Genomic DNA, 16,951 nt, shown 5'->3' with positions numbered 1-16,951 from the left:
ACTTGTTATGGCGCGCTTTTCGACAAATCCGACATCGGTTGGCAACGCAAACTTACGTACGGCCGAAAAGAGCGACTGCGCGCAACACGCTAATCTTTTCAATGGAAACCTGGTACTAAAATGGAGCCGTAAATTACCTTTAGCTGTCGTCCGCTTCGGTAGCTTACGGCTCCATTTTTAACGACTCAATGGAAGCGAGGCCATAGTATGTATTTTTTTGTATTTATACATATGAATTTAAAGACTATAAGAACCAAATCCAATTTTCAGGCAAACTGCTGCAAGTTGCAGACAGATATAGTTTTATTTTGCAAAAGTGAATAAACATTGAGGTCAAGCACTGCTGTATCCAATCATTGCCAATAAAGCCAAGTATGGGCATAGCAGGCAAACAACTAACAATTTGTAATTGAACAGTAACCTAATGATTAGTCTGTTCCCTATCACACCCATTCTGAATATCCATTGTAAATTCAGTTGTATGTATATACAGTGATAGAAATCTGCATAGTTATCAGTTTGTTTTGCTTCAAGCTATAAGTCCTTTAATTTTGCGTTACAATAATACTATTGTTTACTATGTGGTAATATTTTGTATGTGCTTAGCCATATTTGCTTTTCTTTGATGCCTGTAAAAGCTAAGGATGTTACTTTAATTAAAGGGACATAAACACCCAAATTTTTGCCCTTTAATTAATTTAAAGGACATTGTGGTCATTTTTTGCTTTGTTTTATCTAAAAGAAGGCATTTCAAAATATATTATTGTTTTTTGTTTTATGAAAAATGAATCGTCCTGCCGTGAATAAACCAACTTTTCTTGTTTTCTTGAAGAAACTATTTTTATGTGGGAGCCAATGAGCAATAGAGTAAAGAGACTCATGGCAACCAGACACTTCATTTTAGTTTAACCTTAAAGGGACATGAAACACAAATATTTTCTTTCATGGTTCAGATAGAGTATGCAATTTTAAACAACTTTCCAGTTTACTTCTCTCATCTAATTTGCTTCCTTCACTAGGTATTCGTTGTTGAAATGTATACCTGGATAGGTTTAGGTTTAGCAATTCAATACTGGGAGCTAGATGCTGATTGGTGGCTGCACACATATATTTCTTGTTATTGGTTCACCAGATGTGTTCAGCTACATCACAGTAGTGCATTTCTGCTTCTTTAACAAAGAATAGCAAGATAGTAAAGCACATTTGATAGTAGAATTAAATTGTAAAGTTGTTTAAAATTGTATGCTCTAGCTGAATCATGAAAGACCATTTTTGAGTTTCATGTCCCTTTAAACAGCTTTTACTTAATATTTTTAACATAGTTAACAGCTGCTTTTTCATACGCATGATATAATAAGTTTGAATAATATGAACCTTATATTCAGGAAAATGATGAACTTCAGGCACTGCTGTATTCAGTGTTATTTACTACACTTTAAAGGCATTACACTTCATATCAGCCCTTGATTGCTGAGGAGACGCTGCAAGCCAATATGATGTCTGTACCTGCATAATGGGTAAGAGAATGTATGGGGAGGTCAGAAGAGTCATTTACGGCAAACGTGCCCTGAGTGTTTTTAGAAGAGGAACACAAGAGTTTTATTTAAGGTCATTTGAAATTGCTCATATTCACAACTTGCATATATGGAAAAAAATAATATATATACTATATACAATATATATAGTACATAGTATATAGTATAATACAATAAAGGAAATAAAGGAGCAGTTAAAATTTCTTGCTCATAAGTTGCCCAGTACATTCAAAAGGAAACTGCATTGGATGTTATTTTCTTTATAGTATTTTTTTCTTGTAAAGCACTGACTGGTAAATAGAGTGAGTTTAATTTGAGTGACAAGGCAAATAGGCACTTTTAAGTATGTAAGGCTAGATATATAATCCTAGCAATTTATGTCATTACCTATAAAGAGATGATAGTTTATTACTTAGATTTTTTTTTAAGATAAATATCTGCAAACTATAATACTATATTTAACAAGTAGTGGGAACTATGGCCAAATGGTTAAATATGGCTACAATTGTTGATTACATTGGTGTGTTAATTGTATATGCAATAACACCTGCATATGGTTATTTGTTTGGCACATGATATTATCACAGGTTTTTACCTAATGATATAACACAAGCTCCTAATGTTCTGTGACAAGCAAATTTCACTTTTTAGCATCTGAGCCATAAACATAGTGCTAAATTAATGTGCATTTCCCTTATTTCTGTTACAGATGGCTTAAGACATTAAACAGGTATTTGAAATGACATAACTGTATTTACTATGTACAGTCATTGTGTGAACATATTACATAATATTCTGACTCCATTTACAAAGTTATGTTGTATTTGTGCCCTTAAGTATCCTGGAGAGTGGATTTAATTTTACTGTTTAAATAATATTTGGTTGAAATTCTGAAGGCCTGACCTTCATGACAACTGATTTCAGAGAATACCACCATCCGTGCCATGTGTACCAAACAATCCCGTCATCAGTCTTAGCTGTGTAGGGTCCTTTATAGTAGATACCATTTAAATTGGTAGAGTGACACCTGGTGGAAAAAAATAAATATAAAGTGTTGTTTTATATAGAACAGTATGTTACTATGGGCATTTAAAATACAGATTAACCTAAAATAAAACACAGAAACAGTAGTAGATTTTTTAAATAGTTTTCTGGCAGTGTTGGTAGAGACAATTACAGTAAATAATTTAGATAGATCGACTTGCAACCTGCACTAACAAAGGCTTCTTTGCATTAGGATTGTACACATTCTGACTATGCCTATGTATAGACTGGCTGCTATGCCCCTCTCCCAGAACTCATGCCCTGGTGCCATTGTTCCAGTAGTTCCTCCCCTGTGCTCCACATCAGGATATTTGTTGTTCTCAATGGCATAAATGCCATATACTGATCTTGAGCATCACTGGAATGTGCCTAGCAGGAGTGCAGAAGGGTAGTATCATAGCCAGTGCATTAGAATAAGGCATTAATCCTGTGATGTATAGGTGATACCCTAATGGCAAACTAATTGCAAGCTGTCAATACATTTAGGGCTTTTCATCAGGCTGCTACAAAGGGAACTCAGTTTGCATTTTTTCCCTATAAGTAAGACCTTAAAAGTTTGACATACAAATTTAACATTCTAATGGCCAAATTACAAGTTGAGTGCAATTGTTAGTGCATGGTGCGTAAATGCAATCGCGGGGGTTCTTTACGCTCAAAACAGTGGCACGCTGTTTAAATTAATGCAAATTTGTTTGCCCAAACTCACGGTAATTTACTTCTCGTATTTTCTATCGCCGATGTTGAGCATCAATGTTGTATTAAGAGTTGAAAGTAAACGCGATAGCTCAAACGCAATCGCATTTTTATGGCTCACACTTTTTAAGTGAACTGGAAAGTTGCGTAAAGAGTTTGACCAGAGGAAACAGTTGCACTAAATTACTCTATTAACGCCTAAACCAAGCACACACTCACATCGCAAACTACCCCACTACACTATTAACCCCTAAACCGCCACAACCCCATTGCAAAATACCCCACTACACTATTAACCCCATAAACTGCCACAACCCCCATCGCAAAATACCCCTCTAGACTATTAACCACTATAAAGCCACAACCGCCTTCACAAAATACCTCACTACACTATGAACCCCTAAACTGCCACAACCCCCATCGCAAAATACCCCTCTACACTATTAACCACTATACCGCCACAACCCCCTTCACAAAATACCCCACTACACTATAAACCCCTAAACTGCCACAACCCCCATAGCAAACTACGGCCTAGATTTAGAGTTCGGCGGTAGCCGTCAAAACCAGCGTTAGAGGCTCCTAACGCTGGTTTTGGGCGCCCGCTGGTATTTGGAGTCAGTGATTAAAGGGTCTAACGCTCACTTTTCAGCCGCGACTTTTCAATACCGCAGATCCCCCTACGCCATTTGCGTAGCCTATCTTTTCAATGGGATCTTTCTAACGCCGGTATTTAGAGTCGTTTCTGCAGTGAGCGTTAGAGCTCTAACGACAAGATTCCAGCCGCCTGAAAAAAGCAGGAGTTAAGAGCTTTCTGGCTAACGCCGGTTTATAAAGCTCTTAACTACTGTACCCTAAAGTACACTAACACCCATAAACTACCTATGTACCCCTAAACCGAGGTCCCCCCACATCGCCGCCACTCGATTAAAATTTTTAACCCCTAATCTGCCGACCGCCACCTACGTTATACTTATGTACCCCTAATCTGCTGCCCCTAACCCCGCCGACCCCTATATTATATTTATTAACCCCTAACTTGCCCCCCACAACGTCGCCGCAAGCTACTTAAAATAATTAACCCCTAATCTTCCGACCGCAAATCGCCGCCACCTACGTTATCCCTATGTACCCCTAATCTGCTGCCCCTAACATCGCCGACCCCTATGTTATATTTATTAACCCCTAATCTGCCCCCCACAACGTCGCCGACACCTACCTACACTTATTAACCCCTAATCTGCCGAGCGGACCTGAGCGCTACTATAATAAATGTATTAACCCCTAATCCGCCTCACTAACCCTATCATAAATAGTATTAACCCCTAATCTGCCCTCCCTAACATCGCCGACACCTACCTTCAATTATTAACCCCTAATCTTCCGACCGGAGCTCACCGCTATTCTAATAAATGTATTAACCCCTAAAGCTAAGTCTAACCCTAACACTAACACCCCCCTAACTTAAATATAATTTTTATCTAACGAAATAAATTAACTCTTATTAAATAAATGATTCCTATTTAAAGCTAAATACTTACCTGTAAAATAAATCCTAATATAGCTACAATATAAATTACATTTATATTATAGCTATTTTAGGATTAATATTTATTTTACAGGCAACTTTGTAATTATTTTAACCAGGTACAATAGCTATTAAATAGTTAAGAACTATTTAATAGTTACCTAGTTAAAATAATTACAAATTTACCTGTAAAATAAATCCTAACCTAAGATATAATTAAACCTAACACTACCCTATCAATAAAATAATTAAATAAACTACCTACAATTACCTACAATTAACCTAACACTACACTATCAATAAATTAATTAAACACAATTGCTACAAATAAATACAATTAAATAAACTATCTAAAGTACAAAAAATAAAAAAGAACTAAGTTACAGAAAATAAAAAAATATTTACAAACATAAGAAAAATATTACAACAATTTTAAACTAATTACACCTACTCTAAGCCCCCTAATAAAATAACAAAGACCCCCAAAATAAAAAATTCCCTACCCTATTCTAAAATACAAAAATTACAAGCTCTTTTACCTTACCAGCCCTGAACAGGGCCCTTTGCGGGGCATGCCCCAAGAATTTCAGCTCTTTTGCCTGTAAAAAAAAACATACAATACCCCCCCCCCAACATTACAACCCACCACCCACATACCCCTAATCTAACCCAAACCCCCTTAAATAAACCTAACACTAATCCCCTGAAGATCTTCCTACCTTGTCTTCACCATCCAGGTATCACCGATCCGTCCTGGCTCCAAGATCTTCATCCAACCCAAGCGGGGGTTGGCGATCCATAATCCGGTGCTCCAAAGTCTTCCTCCTATCCGGCAAGAAGAGGACATCCGGACCGGCAAACATCTTCTCCAAGCGGCATCTTCTATGTTCTTCCATCCGATGACGACCGGCTCCATCTTGAAGACCTCCAGCGTGGATCCATCCTCTTCTTCCGACGACTAGACGACGAATGACGGTTCCTTTAAGGGACGTCATCCAAGATGGCGTCCCTCGAATTCCGATTGGCTGATAGGATTCTATCAGCCAATCGGAATTAAGGTAGGAATTTTCTGATTGGCTGATGGAATCAGCCAATCAGAATCAAGTTCAATCCGATTGGCTGATCCAATCAGCCAATCAGATTGAGCTCGCATTCTATTGGCTGTTCCGATCAGCCAATAGAATGCGAGCTCAATCTGATTGGCTGATTGGATCAGCCAATCGGATTGAACTTGATTCTGATTGGCTGATTCCATCAGCCAATCAGAATATTCCTACCTTAATTCCGATTGGCTGATAGAATCCTATCAGCCAATCGGAATTCGAGGGACGCCATCTTGGATGACGTCCCTTAAAGGAACCGTCATTCGTCGTCTAGTCGTCGGAAGAAGAGGATGGATCCGCGCTGGAGGTCTTCAAGATGGAGCCGGTCGTCATCGGATGGAAGAACATAGAAGATGCCGCTTGGAGAAGATGTTTGCCGGTCCGGATGTCCTCTTCTTGCCGGATAGGAGGAAGACTTTGGAGCACCGGATTATGGATCGCCAACCCCCGCTTGGGTTGGATGAAGATCTTGGAGCCAGGACGGATCGGTGATACCTGGATGGTGAAGACAAGGTAGGAAGATCTTCAGGGGATTAGTGTTAGGTTTATTTAAGGGGGTTTGGGTTAGATTAGGGGTATGTGGGTGGTGGGTTGTAATGTTGGGGGGGGGGTATTGTATGTTTTTTTTTACAGGCAAAAGAGCTGAAATTCTTGGGGCATGCCCCGCAAAGGGCCCTGTTCAGGGCTGGTAAGGTAAAAGAGCTTGTAATTTTTGTATTTTAGAATAGGGTAGGGAATTTTTTATTTTGGGGGTCTTTGTTATTTTATTAGGGGGCTTAGAGTAGGTGTAATTAGTTTAAAATTGTTGTAATATTTTTCTTATGTTTGTAAATATTTTTTTATTTTCTGTAACTTAGTTCTTTTTTATTTTTTGTACTTTAGATAGTTTATTTAATTGTATTTATTTGTAGCAATTGTGTTTAATTAATTTATTGATAGTGTAGTGTTAGGTTAATTGTAGGTAATTGTAGGTAGTTTATTTAATTATTTTATTGATAGGGTAGTGTTAGGTTTAATTATATCTTAGGTTAGGATTTATTTTACAGGTAAATTTGTAATTATTTTAACTAGGTAACTATTAAATAGTTCTTAACTATTTAATAGCTATTGTACCTGGTTAAAATAATTACAAAGTTGCCTGTAAAATAAATATTAATCCTAAAATAGCTATAATATAAATGTAATTTATATTGTAGCTATATTAGGATTTATTTTACAGGTAAGTATTTAGCTTTAAATAGGAATCATTTATTTAATAAGAGTTAATTTATTTCGTTAGATAAAAATTATATTTAAGTTAGGGGGGTGTTAGTGTTAGGGTTAGACTTAGCTTTAGGGGTTAATACATTTATTAGAATAGCGGTGAGCTCCGGTCGTCAGATTAGGGGTTAATAATTGAAGGTAGGTGTCGGCGATGTTAGGGAGGGCAGATTAGGGGTTAATACAATTTATTATAGGGTTAGTGAGGCGGATTAGGGGTTAATACATTTATTATAGTAGCGCTCAGGTCCGCTCGGCAGATTAGGGGTTAATAAGTGTAGGTAGGTGTCGGCGACGTTGTGGGGGGCAGATTAGGGGTTAATAAATATAACATAGGGGTCGGCGATGTTAGGGCAGCAGATTAGGGGTACATAGGGATAACGTAGGTGGCGGCGGTTTACGGAGCGGCAGATTAGGGGTTAAAAGTGTAATGCAGGGGTCAGCGATAGCGGGGGCGGCAGATTAGGGGTTAATAAGTGTAAGGTTAGGGGTGTTTAGACTCGGGGTACATGTTAGAGTGTTAGGTGCAGACGTAGGAAGTGTTTCCCCATAGGAAACAATGGGGCTGCGTTAGGAGCTGAACGCTGCTTTTTTGCAGGTGTTAGGTTTTTTTTCAGCTCAAACAGCCCCATTGTTTCCTATGGGAGAATCGTGCACGAGCACGTTTTTGAGGCCGGCCGCGTCCGTAAGCAACTCTGGTATCGAGAGTTGCATTTGCGGTAAATATGCTCTACGCTCCTTTTTTGGAGCCTAACGCAGCATTTGTTTGAACTCTCGATACCAGAGTTAAATTTATGGTGCGGCCAGAAAAAAACCCGCGGAGCGTTAACAGCCCTTTTACCGCCGAACTGTAAATCTAGGCCTACTTTTCTACAATATTAACCCCTATACTGTCGCAACCCCCATTGCAAACTACCCCTCTACACTATTAACCCCTAAACCACCACAACTCCCACCACAAAATACCCACTAACATCTAAACCCCTCATCTAGCTAACCCCCCTAAGTTACCCCAAAAATACCTGACCTTACCTGAAAACAAAAAACATAAAATTAAATGAAAAAAGCTACCATTACAGAAAATAAAAAGACCTACTATTACAGAAAAAACATAATTTATGTAAGAACTAACCTGATAAATTCATTTCTTTCATATTGGCAAGAGTCCATGAGCTAGTGACGTATGGGATATATAATCCTACTAGGAGGAGCAAAGTTTCCCAAACCTCAAAATGCCTATAAATACACCCCTCACCACACCCACAATTCAGTTTAACGAATAGCCAAGTAGTTGGGTGATAGAATAAGAAGTAAAATAGCATACAAAAAGAGGAACTGGAAATAAAATTGTGCTTTTCATACAAAAATCATAACCACCATAAAAAAGGATGGGCCTCATGGACTCTTGCCAATATGAAAGAAATTAATTTATCAGGTAAGTTCTTACTTAAATTATGTTTTCTTTCATGTAATTGGCAAGAGTCCATGAGCTAGTGACGTATGGGAAAGAAATACCCAAGATGTGGGAGACCACAGAAGAGTCACTAGAAAGGGAGGGATAAAATAAAAACAGCTATTTCCACTGAAAAAAATAAATCCACAAAAAAATAAGTCTTTCTTATAAATTTCACATAAATTTCAAGAAAAAAACTAAATTCATAAGCAGAAGAATCAAACTGAAACAGCTGCCTGAAGAACTTTTCTACCTAAGACTGCTTCAGAAGAAGCAAATACATCAAAATTGTAAAATTTAATAAATGTATGCAAAGAAGACCAAGTTGCTGTTTTGCAAATCTGATCAACCAAAGCTTCATTCTTAAAAGCCCAAGAAGTGGCAACTGATCTAGTAGAATGAGCTGTAATTCTCTGAGGCGGAGACTATCCCGCCTCTAAATAAGTCTTGTGAATCAAAAGCTTTAACCAAGATGCCAAATAAATGGCAGAGGCTTTCTGACCTTTCCTAGGACCAGCAAAAACAACAAATAGACTAGAAGTCTTCCTGAAATCTTTAGTAGCTTCGACATAATATTTCAAAGCTCTTACAACATCCAAAAGAAGAGATCTTTCAAGAATATTCTTGTGATTAGGACACAAGGAAGGAACAACAATTTCCCTACTAATGTTGTTAGAATTCACAACCTTAGGAAGAAATTTAAACGAAGTCCACAAAACAGCCTTATCCTGATGGAAAATCAGAAATGGAGACTCACAAGAGGGAGCAGACAATTCAGAAACTCTTCTAGCTTAAGAGATATCCAAAAGGAACAACACTTTTCAAGAAAGTAGTTTAATATCCAAAGAATGCATAGAGGGGTAGTTATCAAGCCGTCTACTTTACCTGCCTTCGCCGGTCCAATATGCCCGCCTAAGCTCGCCTAACATCGCCGCCGCGGACCTGAATACGTTCACCTAAGTTATCAAAAAAGCTGTCAAAAAGCCATGCACCAAGTACGGGGCGATGAGCAGCGGATTGTGATAGTTATCACTCATCCGATCTCGCTGCTCTTCGGCTTTTTGACAGCTTTATTGACAAGCTGTCACTAAGCACTCACACTAACTACACTGTTCTACCCCCTATACCGGCGCACCCGGAGCCCCCCGCAACTAAATAAAGTTAGTAACCCCTAAACCGCCGCTCCTAGACCCCGCTGCAACTCTTATAAATGTATTAACCCCTAAACCGCCGCTCCCGGACCCCACCGCCACCTACATTATACCTAGTAACCCCTATTCTGCCCCCCTATACCGCCGCCACCTATAATAAATTTATTAACCCCTATCCTGCGGATCCCAGACCCCGCTGCAACTAAATAAATAGTTTAACCCCTAAACCTCCGCTCCCGGACACTGCCGCCACCTACATTATACCTAGTAACCCCTATCCTGCCACCCCTATACCGCCGCCACCTATAATAAAGTTATTAACTGTTTGGTAGGGTTAGACTGTCTAGCTGGTGGGGAATCTAGCACACCTGAAGTAAACTTTATCCCAAAGTTTAAAGAGTTATAATTAGTTGTGGTAGGTGGCGCAAACCAAGTTGCTATTCCCAATGTGTCTTACTGTAAATATGTGTGATAATATGTGGGCTCAATATATCTTAATGTTTTGATAAGTACTATTTTATATTCTCTTATGGCAAAAATTGGATGTCGAAACTTTTTAAAAAAAATATATATTATACTTTATTTGATTCCGGTAAATTTACCCAATAATAGTGATGCTAAAAGTACAATTAAACAAATATTATTACAAATTCCTTCAAAGTTTAAAAAATGACACCAGTGTCTCTATGTATCTATGTATAAAATGTACGTAATATATATAAAAATATATGAATATATAAAAATTACATTAAAATAATATCGTTGAAATCTTGCAATTTATACAGTTATAGGTTTATCACAAGTTGTAATTTCTAACAAAATGTTTGTAAATACAATTTAATAGTGGATAAGACAATAGTTGCTGTATAGTTCATATAGGATACTTTGTTTCAAGTTCAGCTGTGCAATTGAGATCTTATCTTAGGTAACTATATATCAAATGTAGAGGTATGTTGGTGCGATTTTTATCACACTGTGATACAAGTATACAAATTAGTACCTTAAAGTGTATCTGTTTGATATCACTTTTGTGAGATGATTGTGGTTAAATAAACGCCGCTATGCCAATAATTTGCTGATGGCAGTTCTATATGGGCTGCTGGCGGTTAAATAAATGCCGCTTTGGTTTCCTCTTGTTAGGTGGGCTTATCTGTTTGCTGCAAGGAAATTCACTTTTATATAAATGCTTGTGTAGTTGCCGTGGCCGCTTTGTTATCTTGTCCTTTGTCGGTCAGTGACCGATCGCGCTCTTAAGGATTTCTTGGTGGGATCTTCGTTGTGGTTAGGTGCTAACCGTTTGCTGATGTTTTTTAAGTATCTCCGGTTTTTCTATTCTGTGGTTTGTCTGTCGGTCAGTGACCGATCACGATGGTATGGTTGTTGGATGACCTCCTGATGTGGAATATTTGCGTGCCTCTCCGGTCCGTTGTTCCCAGGTTTCTTTGATGTCGGTCAGTGACCGATCTGGGTACTGAAATGTGGTTGTGGGATAAGTAGAAAGTTTGTGGGATAAGTAGAAAGTTTGTAGGATAAGTAGAAAAAAAATTCTAGTTATCAATGTGATCTTTGCGGTTAAATATATGCTGCTAAGTAGGAACTTGAATATTTCACCAGGGTGTAGCTGGTATTCTCTTTTGTCTTCTCAAATCCTTTGCAGGTGTGCTCTGGTATCAACGCGTTTCGGCTGGACAGCCTTTTTCAAGATACCAGATGTGTGGATTCAAGGCTATTTAAAGCCTCTATAATTTAGCAATTAAATCACTAATTGATGATATACATAAAATGTTCAAGAACATTTAAAATGCTGCTTTATTATATAACATAGGTATCCTTGGGTCTTAGTTATAATATAGTAGGGTGACTTTATGTAGCGATAAACATTTTATATGATTACTTTTAAAATAGAGAGAGATATTATATATCTTAATGTCAATCACTTTTAGAGTGTTTATTTTAATCACTCTATATAACAAAGGATATTGTTAAAAGGTTTCTGTAATTAGAGCGTAATATTAGAGTGAAATAATTTGTCTATACTTATCGTTGTATGGATGTTTAACCATAAAGTATAGTTAAAAACGTGGCCAATTGTGAATAAAAATTAGAAGGGCCAAAAGAGAATCTAAAACTATAGTAAAGAACTATATGGAATCTAAAATAGTACTTTTAGACCATATTTAGATACATGTGTTTTAATAATCTTCTAATATGTTAAATCGATATATAGCTATGCGTATTAGATTATCATGATCCAATGAGTGTGTTGTACCAATGTTTTTCTAGTTTTTGTGGATATTAGTATTATCGGATGGGAGATTAGCCTTCTTGTATGAAATTTTAAATATTCCTACAATATTTTTAAAAATTCATACAAGAAGGCTAATCTCCCATCCGATAATACTAATATCCACAAAAACTAGAAAAACATTGGTACAACACACTCATTGGATCATGATAATCTAATACGCATAGCTATATATCGATTTAACATATTAGAAGATTATTAAAACACATGTATCTAAATATGGTCTAAAAGTACTATTTTAGATTCCATATAGTTCTTTACTATAGTTTTAGATTCTCTTTTGGCCCTTCTAATTTTTATTCACAATTGGCCACGTTTTTAACTATACTTTATGGTTAAACATCCATACAACGATAAGTATAGACAAATTATTTCACTCTAATATTACGCTCTAATTACAGAAACCTTTTAACAATATCCTAACACCTAACCACAACGAAGATCCCACCAAGAAATCCTTAAGAGCGCGATCGGTCACTGACCGACAAAGGACAAGATAACAAAGCGGCCACGGCAACTACACAAGCATTTATATAAAAGTGAATTTCCTCGCAGCAAACAGATAAGCCCACCTAACAAGAGGAAACCAAAGCGGCATTTATTTAACCGCCAGCAGCCCATATAGAACTGCCATCAGCAAATTATTGGCATAGCGGCGTTTATTTAACCACAATCATCTCACAAAAGTGATATCAAACAGATACACTTTAAGGTACTAATTTGTATACTTGTATCACAGTGTGATAAAAATCGCACCAACATACCTCTACATTTGATATATAGTTACCTAAGATAAGATCTCAATTGCACAGCTGAACTTGAAACAAAGTATCCTATATGAACTATACAGCAACTATTGTCTTATCCACTATTAAATTGTATTTACAAACATTTTGTTAGAAATTACAACTTGTGATAAACCTATAACTGTATAAATTGCAAGATTTCAACGATATTATTTTAATGTAATTTTTATATATTCATATATTTTTATATATTACGTACATTTTATACATAGATACATAGAGACACCGGTGTCATTTTTTAAACTTTGAAGGAATTTGTAATAATATTTGTTTAATTGTACTTTTAGCATCACTATTATTGGGTAAATTTACCGGAATCAAATAAAGTATAATATATATTTTTTTTTAAAAGTTTCGACATCCAATTTTTGCCATAAGAGAATATAAAATAGTACTTATCAAAACATTAACATATATTGAGCCCACATATTATCACACATATTTACAGTAAGACACATTGGGAATAGCAACTTGGTTTGCGCCACCTACCACAACTAATAAAGTTATTAACCCCTATCCTGACGATCCCGGACCCCGCCGCAACTAAATAAATAGTTTAACCCCTAAACCGCCGCTCCCGGACCCTGCCGCAACCTATATTAAACTTATTAACCCCTAATCTGCCCCCCCTACACCGTCGCCACCTATAATAAATTTATTAACCCCTATCCTGGTCCCCCTACACCGCCGCCACTGTAATAAAATTATTAACCCCTAAATCTAAGTCTAACACTAACCCTAACACCCCCCTAACTTAAATATTAATTAAATACATCTAAATAAATTTAACTCTTATTAACTAAATGAATCCTATTTAAAACTAAATACTTACCTTTAAAATAAACCCTAATATAGCTACAATATAAATAATAATTATATTGTAGCTATCTTAGGATTTATATTTATTTTACAGGCAACTTTCAATTTATTTTAACTAGGTACAATAGCTATTAAATTGTTAATAACTATTTAATAGCTACCTAGTTAAAATAAAGACAAATTTACCTGTAAAATAAATCCTAACATAAGTTACAATTACACCTAACACTACACTATACTTTAATAAATTATTCCTATTTAAAACTAAATACTTACCTGTAAAATAAACCCTAAGATAGCTACAATGTAATTAATAATTACATTGTAGCTATTTTAGGATTTATATTTATTTTACAGGTAACTTTGTATTTATTTTAGTTAGTTAGAATAGTTATTAAATAGTTATTAACTATTTAATAACTACCTAGCTAAAAGAAATACAAAATTACCTGTAAAATAAATCCTAACCTAAGTTACAATTAAACCTAACACTACACTATCATTAAATAAATTAAATAAATTACCTACAAATAACTACAATTAAATTAAATAAACTAACTAAAGTACAAAAAATAAAAAAAGCTAAGTTACAAAAAATAAAAAAAATAAGTTACAAACATTTAAAAAATATTACAACAATTTTAAGCTACTTACACCTAATCTAAGCCCCCTAATAAAATAACAAAGCCCCCAAATAAAAAAATGCCCTACCCTATTCTAAATTAAAAAGTTACCAGCTCTTTTACCTTACCAGCCCTTAAAAAAAGGGCCTTTTGCTGGGCATGCCCCAAAGAAAACAGCTCTTTTGCCTGTAAAATAAAAATACAACCCCCCCCAACATTAAAACCCACCACCCACATACCCCTAATCTAACCCAAACCCCCCTTTAATAAACCTAACACTACCCCCCTGAAGATCATCCTACCTTGAGTCGTCTTCAGCCAGCCGACCACCGATGGAACCGAAGAGGAGATCCGGAGCGGCAGAAGTCATCATCCAAGGGGCGCTGAAGAAGTCTTCCATCCGATGAAGTCATCATCCAGGCGGCGCTGAAGAGATCTTCCAACCGGGCGATGTCATCTTCCAAGCGGCATCTTCAATCTTCTTTCTTCCGGATCCATCTTCATCCCGCCGAAGCGGAACATCCTTCTTCCCCGACGGCCGACGACTGAATGAAGGTTCTTTTAAGGGACGTCATCCAAGATGGCGTCCCTTCAATTCCGATTGGCTGATAGGATTCTATCAGCCAATCGGAATTAAGGTAGGAAAAATCTGATTGGCTGATTGAATCAGCCAATCAGATTGAAGTTCAATCCGATTGGCTGATCCAATCAGCCAATCAGATTGAGCTCGCATTCTATTGGCTGTTCCAATCGGCGGTTTAGGGGTTAAACTATTTAGTTGCGGAGGGGTCTGGGATCGGCAGGATAGGGGTTAATAACTTTATTATAGGTTGGCGGCGGTATAGGGGGGGCAGGATAGGGGTTACTAGGTATAATGTAGGTGGCGGCGGGGTCCGGGAGCGGCGGTTTAGGGGGTAATAAGTTTATTATAGTGGCGGCGGGGTCCGGGAGCGGCGGTTTAGGGGGTAAATACTTTATTTAGTTGCGGCGGTGTAGGGGGGACAGATTAGGGGTGTTTAGACTCGGGGTACATGTTAGGGTGTTAGGTGTAGACAGCTCCCATATGAATCAATGGGATGTCTGGCAGCAGCGAACATGAACTTTCGCTATGGTCAGACTCCCATTGATTCTTATGGGACCCGCCGCCTCCAGGGCGGCGGTTTGAAAACGAGGTACGCTGGGCCGGAAAAGTGCCGAGCGTACCTGCTAGTTTTTTGATAACTAGCAAAAGTAGTCAGATTGTGCCGCACTTGTGTGCGGAACATCTGGAGTGAAGGAAGAATCGATCTGTGTCGGACTGAGTCCGGCGGATCAAGGCTTACGTCACAAAATTCTACTTTTGCCGGTATCTAGGGCTTGATAACTAAGGCGAATCAGCCTCGCCTCAAATACGCTGCGGAATTCCAGCGTATTTGAGGTAGACGCGTTGATAACTACCCCTCATAGGCTCAAAAGGTGGAGCCTGCAAAGCCTTCAAACCCAAATTAAGACTCCAAGGAGGAGAAATTGATTTAACAACAGGCTTGATATGAACCAAAGCCTGAACAAAACAGTGAATATCAGGAAGTTTAGCAATCTTTGGCCTAGATTTGGAGTTCGGCGGTAGCCGTCAAAACCAGCGTTAGAGGCTCCTAACGCTGGTTTTGGCCGCCCGCTGGTATTTGGAGTCAGTGATTAAAGGGTCTAACGCTCACTTTTCAGCCGCGACTTTTCCATACCGCAGATCCCCCTACGCCATTTGCGTAGCCTATCTTTTCAATGGGATGTTTCTAACGCTGGTATTTAGAGTCGTTTCTGAAGTGAGCGTTAGAGCTCTAGTGACAAGATTCCAGCCGCCTGAAAATAGCAGGAGTTAAGAGCTTTCTGGCTAACGCCGGTTCATAAAGCTCTTAACTACTGTACCCTAAAGTACACTAACACCCATAAACTACCTATGTACCCCTAAACCGAGGTCCCCCCACACCGCCGCCACTCGATTAAAATTTTTAACCCCTAATCTGCCGACCGCCACCTACGTTATACTTATGTACCCCTAATCTGCTGCCCCTAACCCCGCCGACCCCTGTATTACATTTATTAACCCCTAACTTGCCCCCCACAACGTCGCCACCAGCTACTTAAAATAATGAACCCCTAATCTTCCGACCGCAAAGCGCCGCCACCTACGTTATCCCTATGTACCCCTAATCTGCTGCCCTAACATCGCCGACCCCTATATTATATTTATTAACCCCTAATCTGCCCCCCTCAACGTCGCCGACACCTGCCTACACTTATTAACCCCTAATCTGCCGAGCGGACCTGAGCGCTACTATAATAAAGTTATTAACCCCTAACCCGCCTCACTAACCCTATCATAAATAGTATTAACCCCTAATCTGCTCTCCCTAACATCGCCGACACCTAACTTCAATTATTAACCCCTAATCTGACGACCGGAGCTCACCGCTATTCTAATAAATTGATTAACCCCTAAAGCTAAGTCTAACCCTAACACTAACACCCCCCTAAGTTAAATATAATTTTTATCTAACGAAATAAATGAACTCTTATTAAATAAATGATTCCTATTTAAAGCTAAATACTTACCTGTAAAATAAATCCTAATATAGCTACAATATAAATTATAAT

At 37.8% G+C, this 16,951-nt stretch overlaps 1 protein-coding gene across 4 annotated transcripts in view; it reads right to left on the bottom strand.

Moving 5' to 3' along the window:
• Positions 1-263: 263 nt before the first annotated feature.
• The window catches only part of FGL1 (fibrinogen like 1), a 174,841-nt gene continuing 158,153 nt past the window's right edge, over positions 264-16,951 (bottom strand). For all 4 annotated transcript variants that reach the window (XM_053703907.1, XM_053703909.1, XM_053703908.1 and 1 more), the window contains exon 8: positions 264-2,562. In XM_053703907.1, the coding sequence (XP_053559882.1) occupies positions 2,403-2,562 (160 nt within the window). In that variant the 3' untranslated portion in view covers positions 264-2,402. The remainder of the gene's footprint in view (positions 2,563-16,951) is intronic.

Source organism: Bombina bombina, chromosome 2 (assembly GCF_027579735.1).
Source record: "Bombina bombina isolate aBomBom1 chromosome 2, aBomBom1.pri, whole genome shotgun sequence".
In the NCBI taxonomy this organism is placed as follows: domain Eukaryota; kingdom Metazoa; phylum Chordata; class Amphibia; order Anura; family Bombinatoridae; genus Bombina; species Bombina bombina.
Note: the sequence above shows the minus strand (reverse complement) of the source record. Positions and strands in the feature narration are given on the sequence as shown.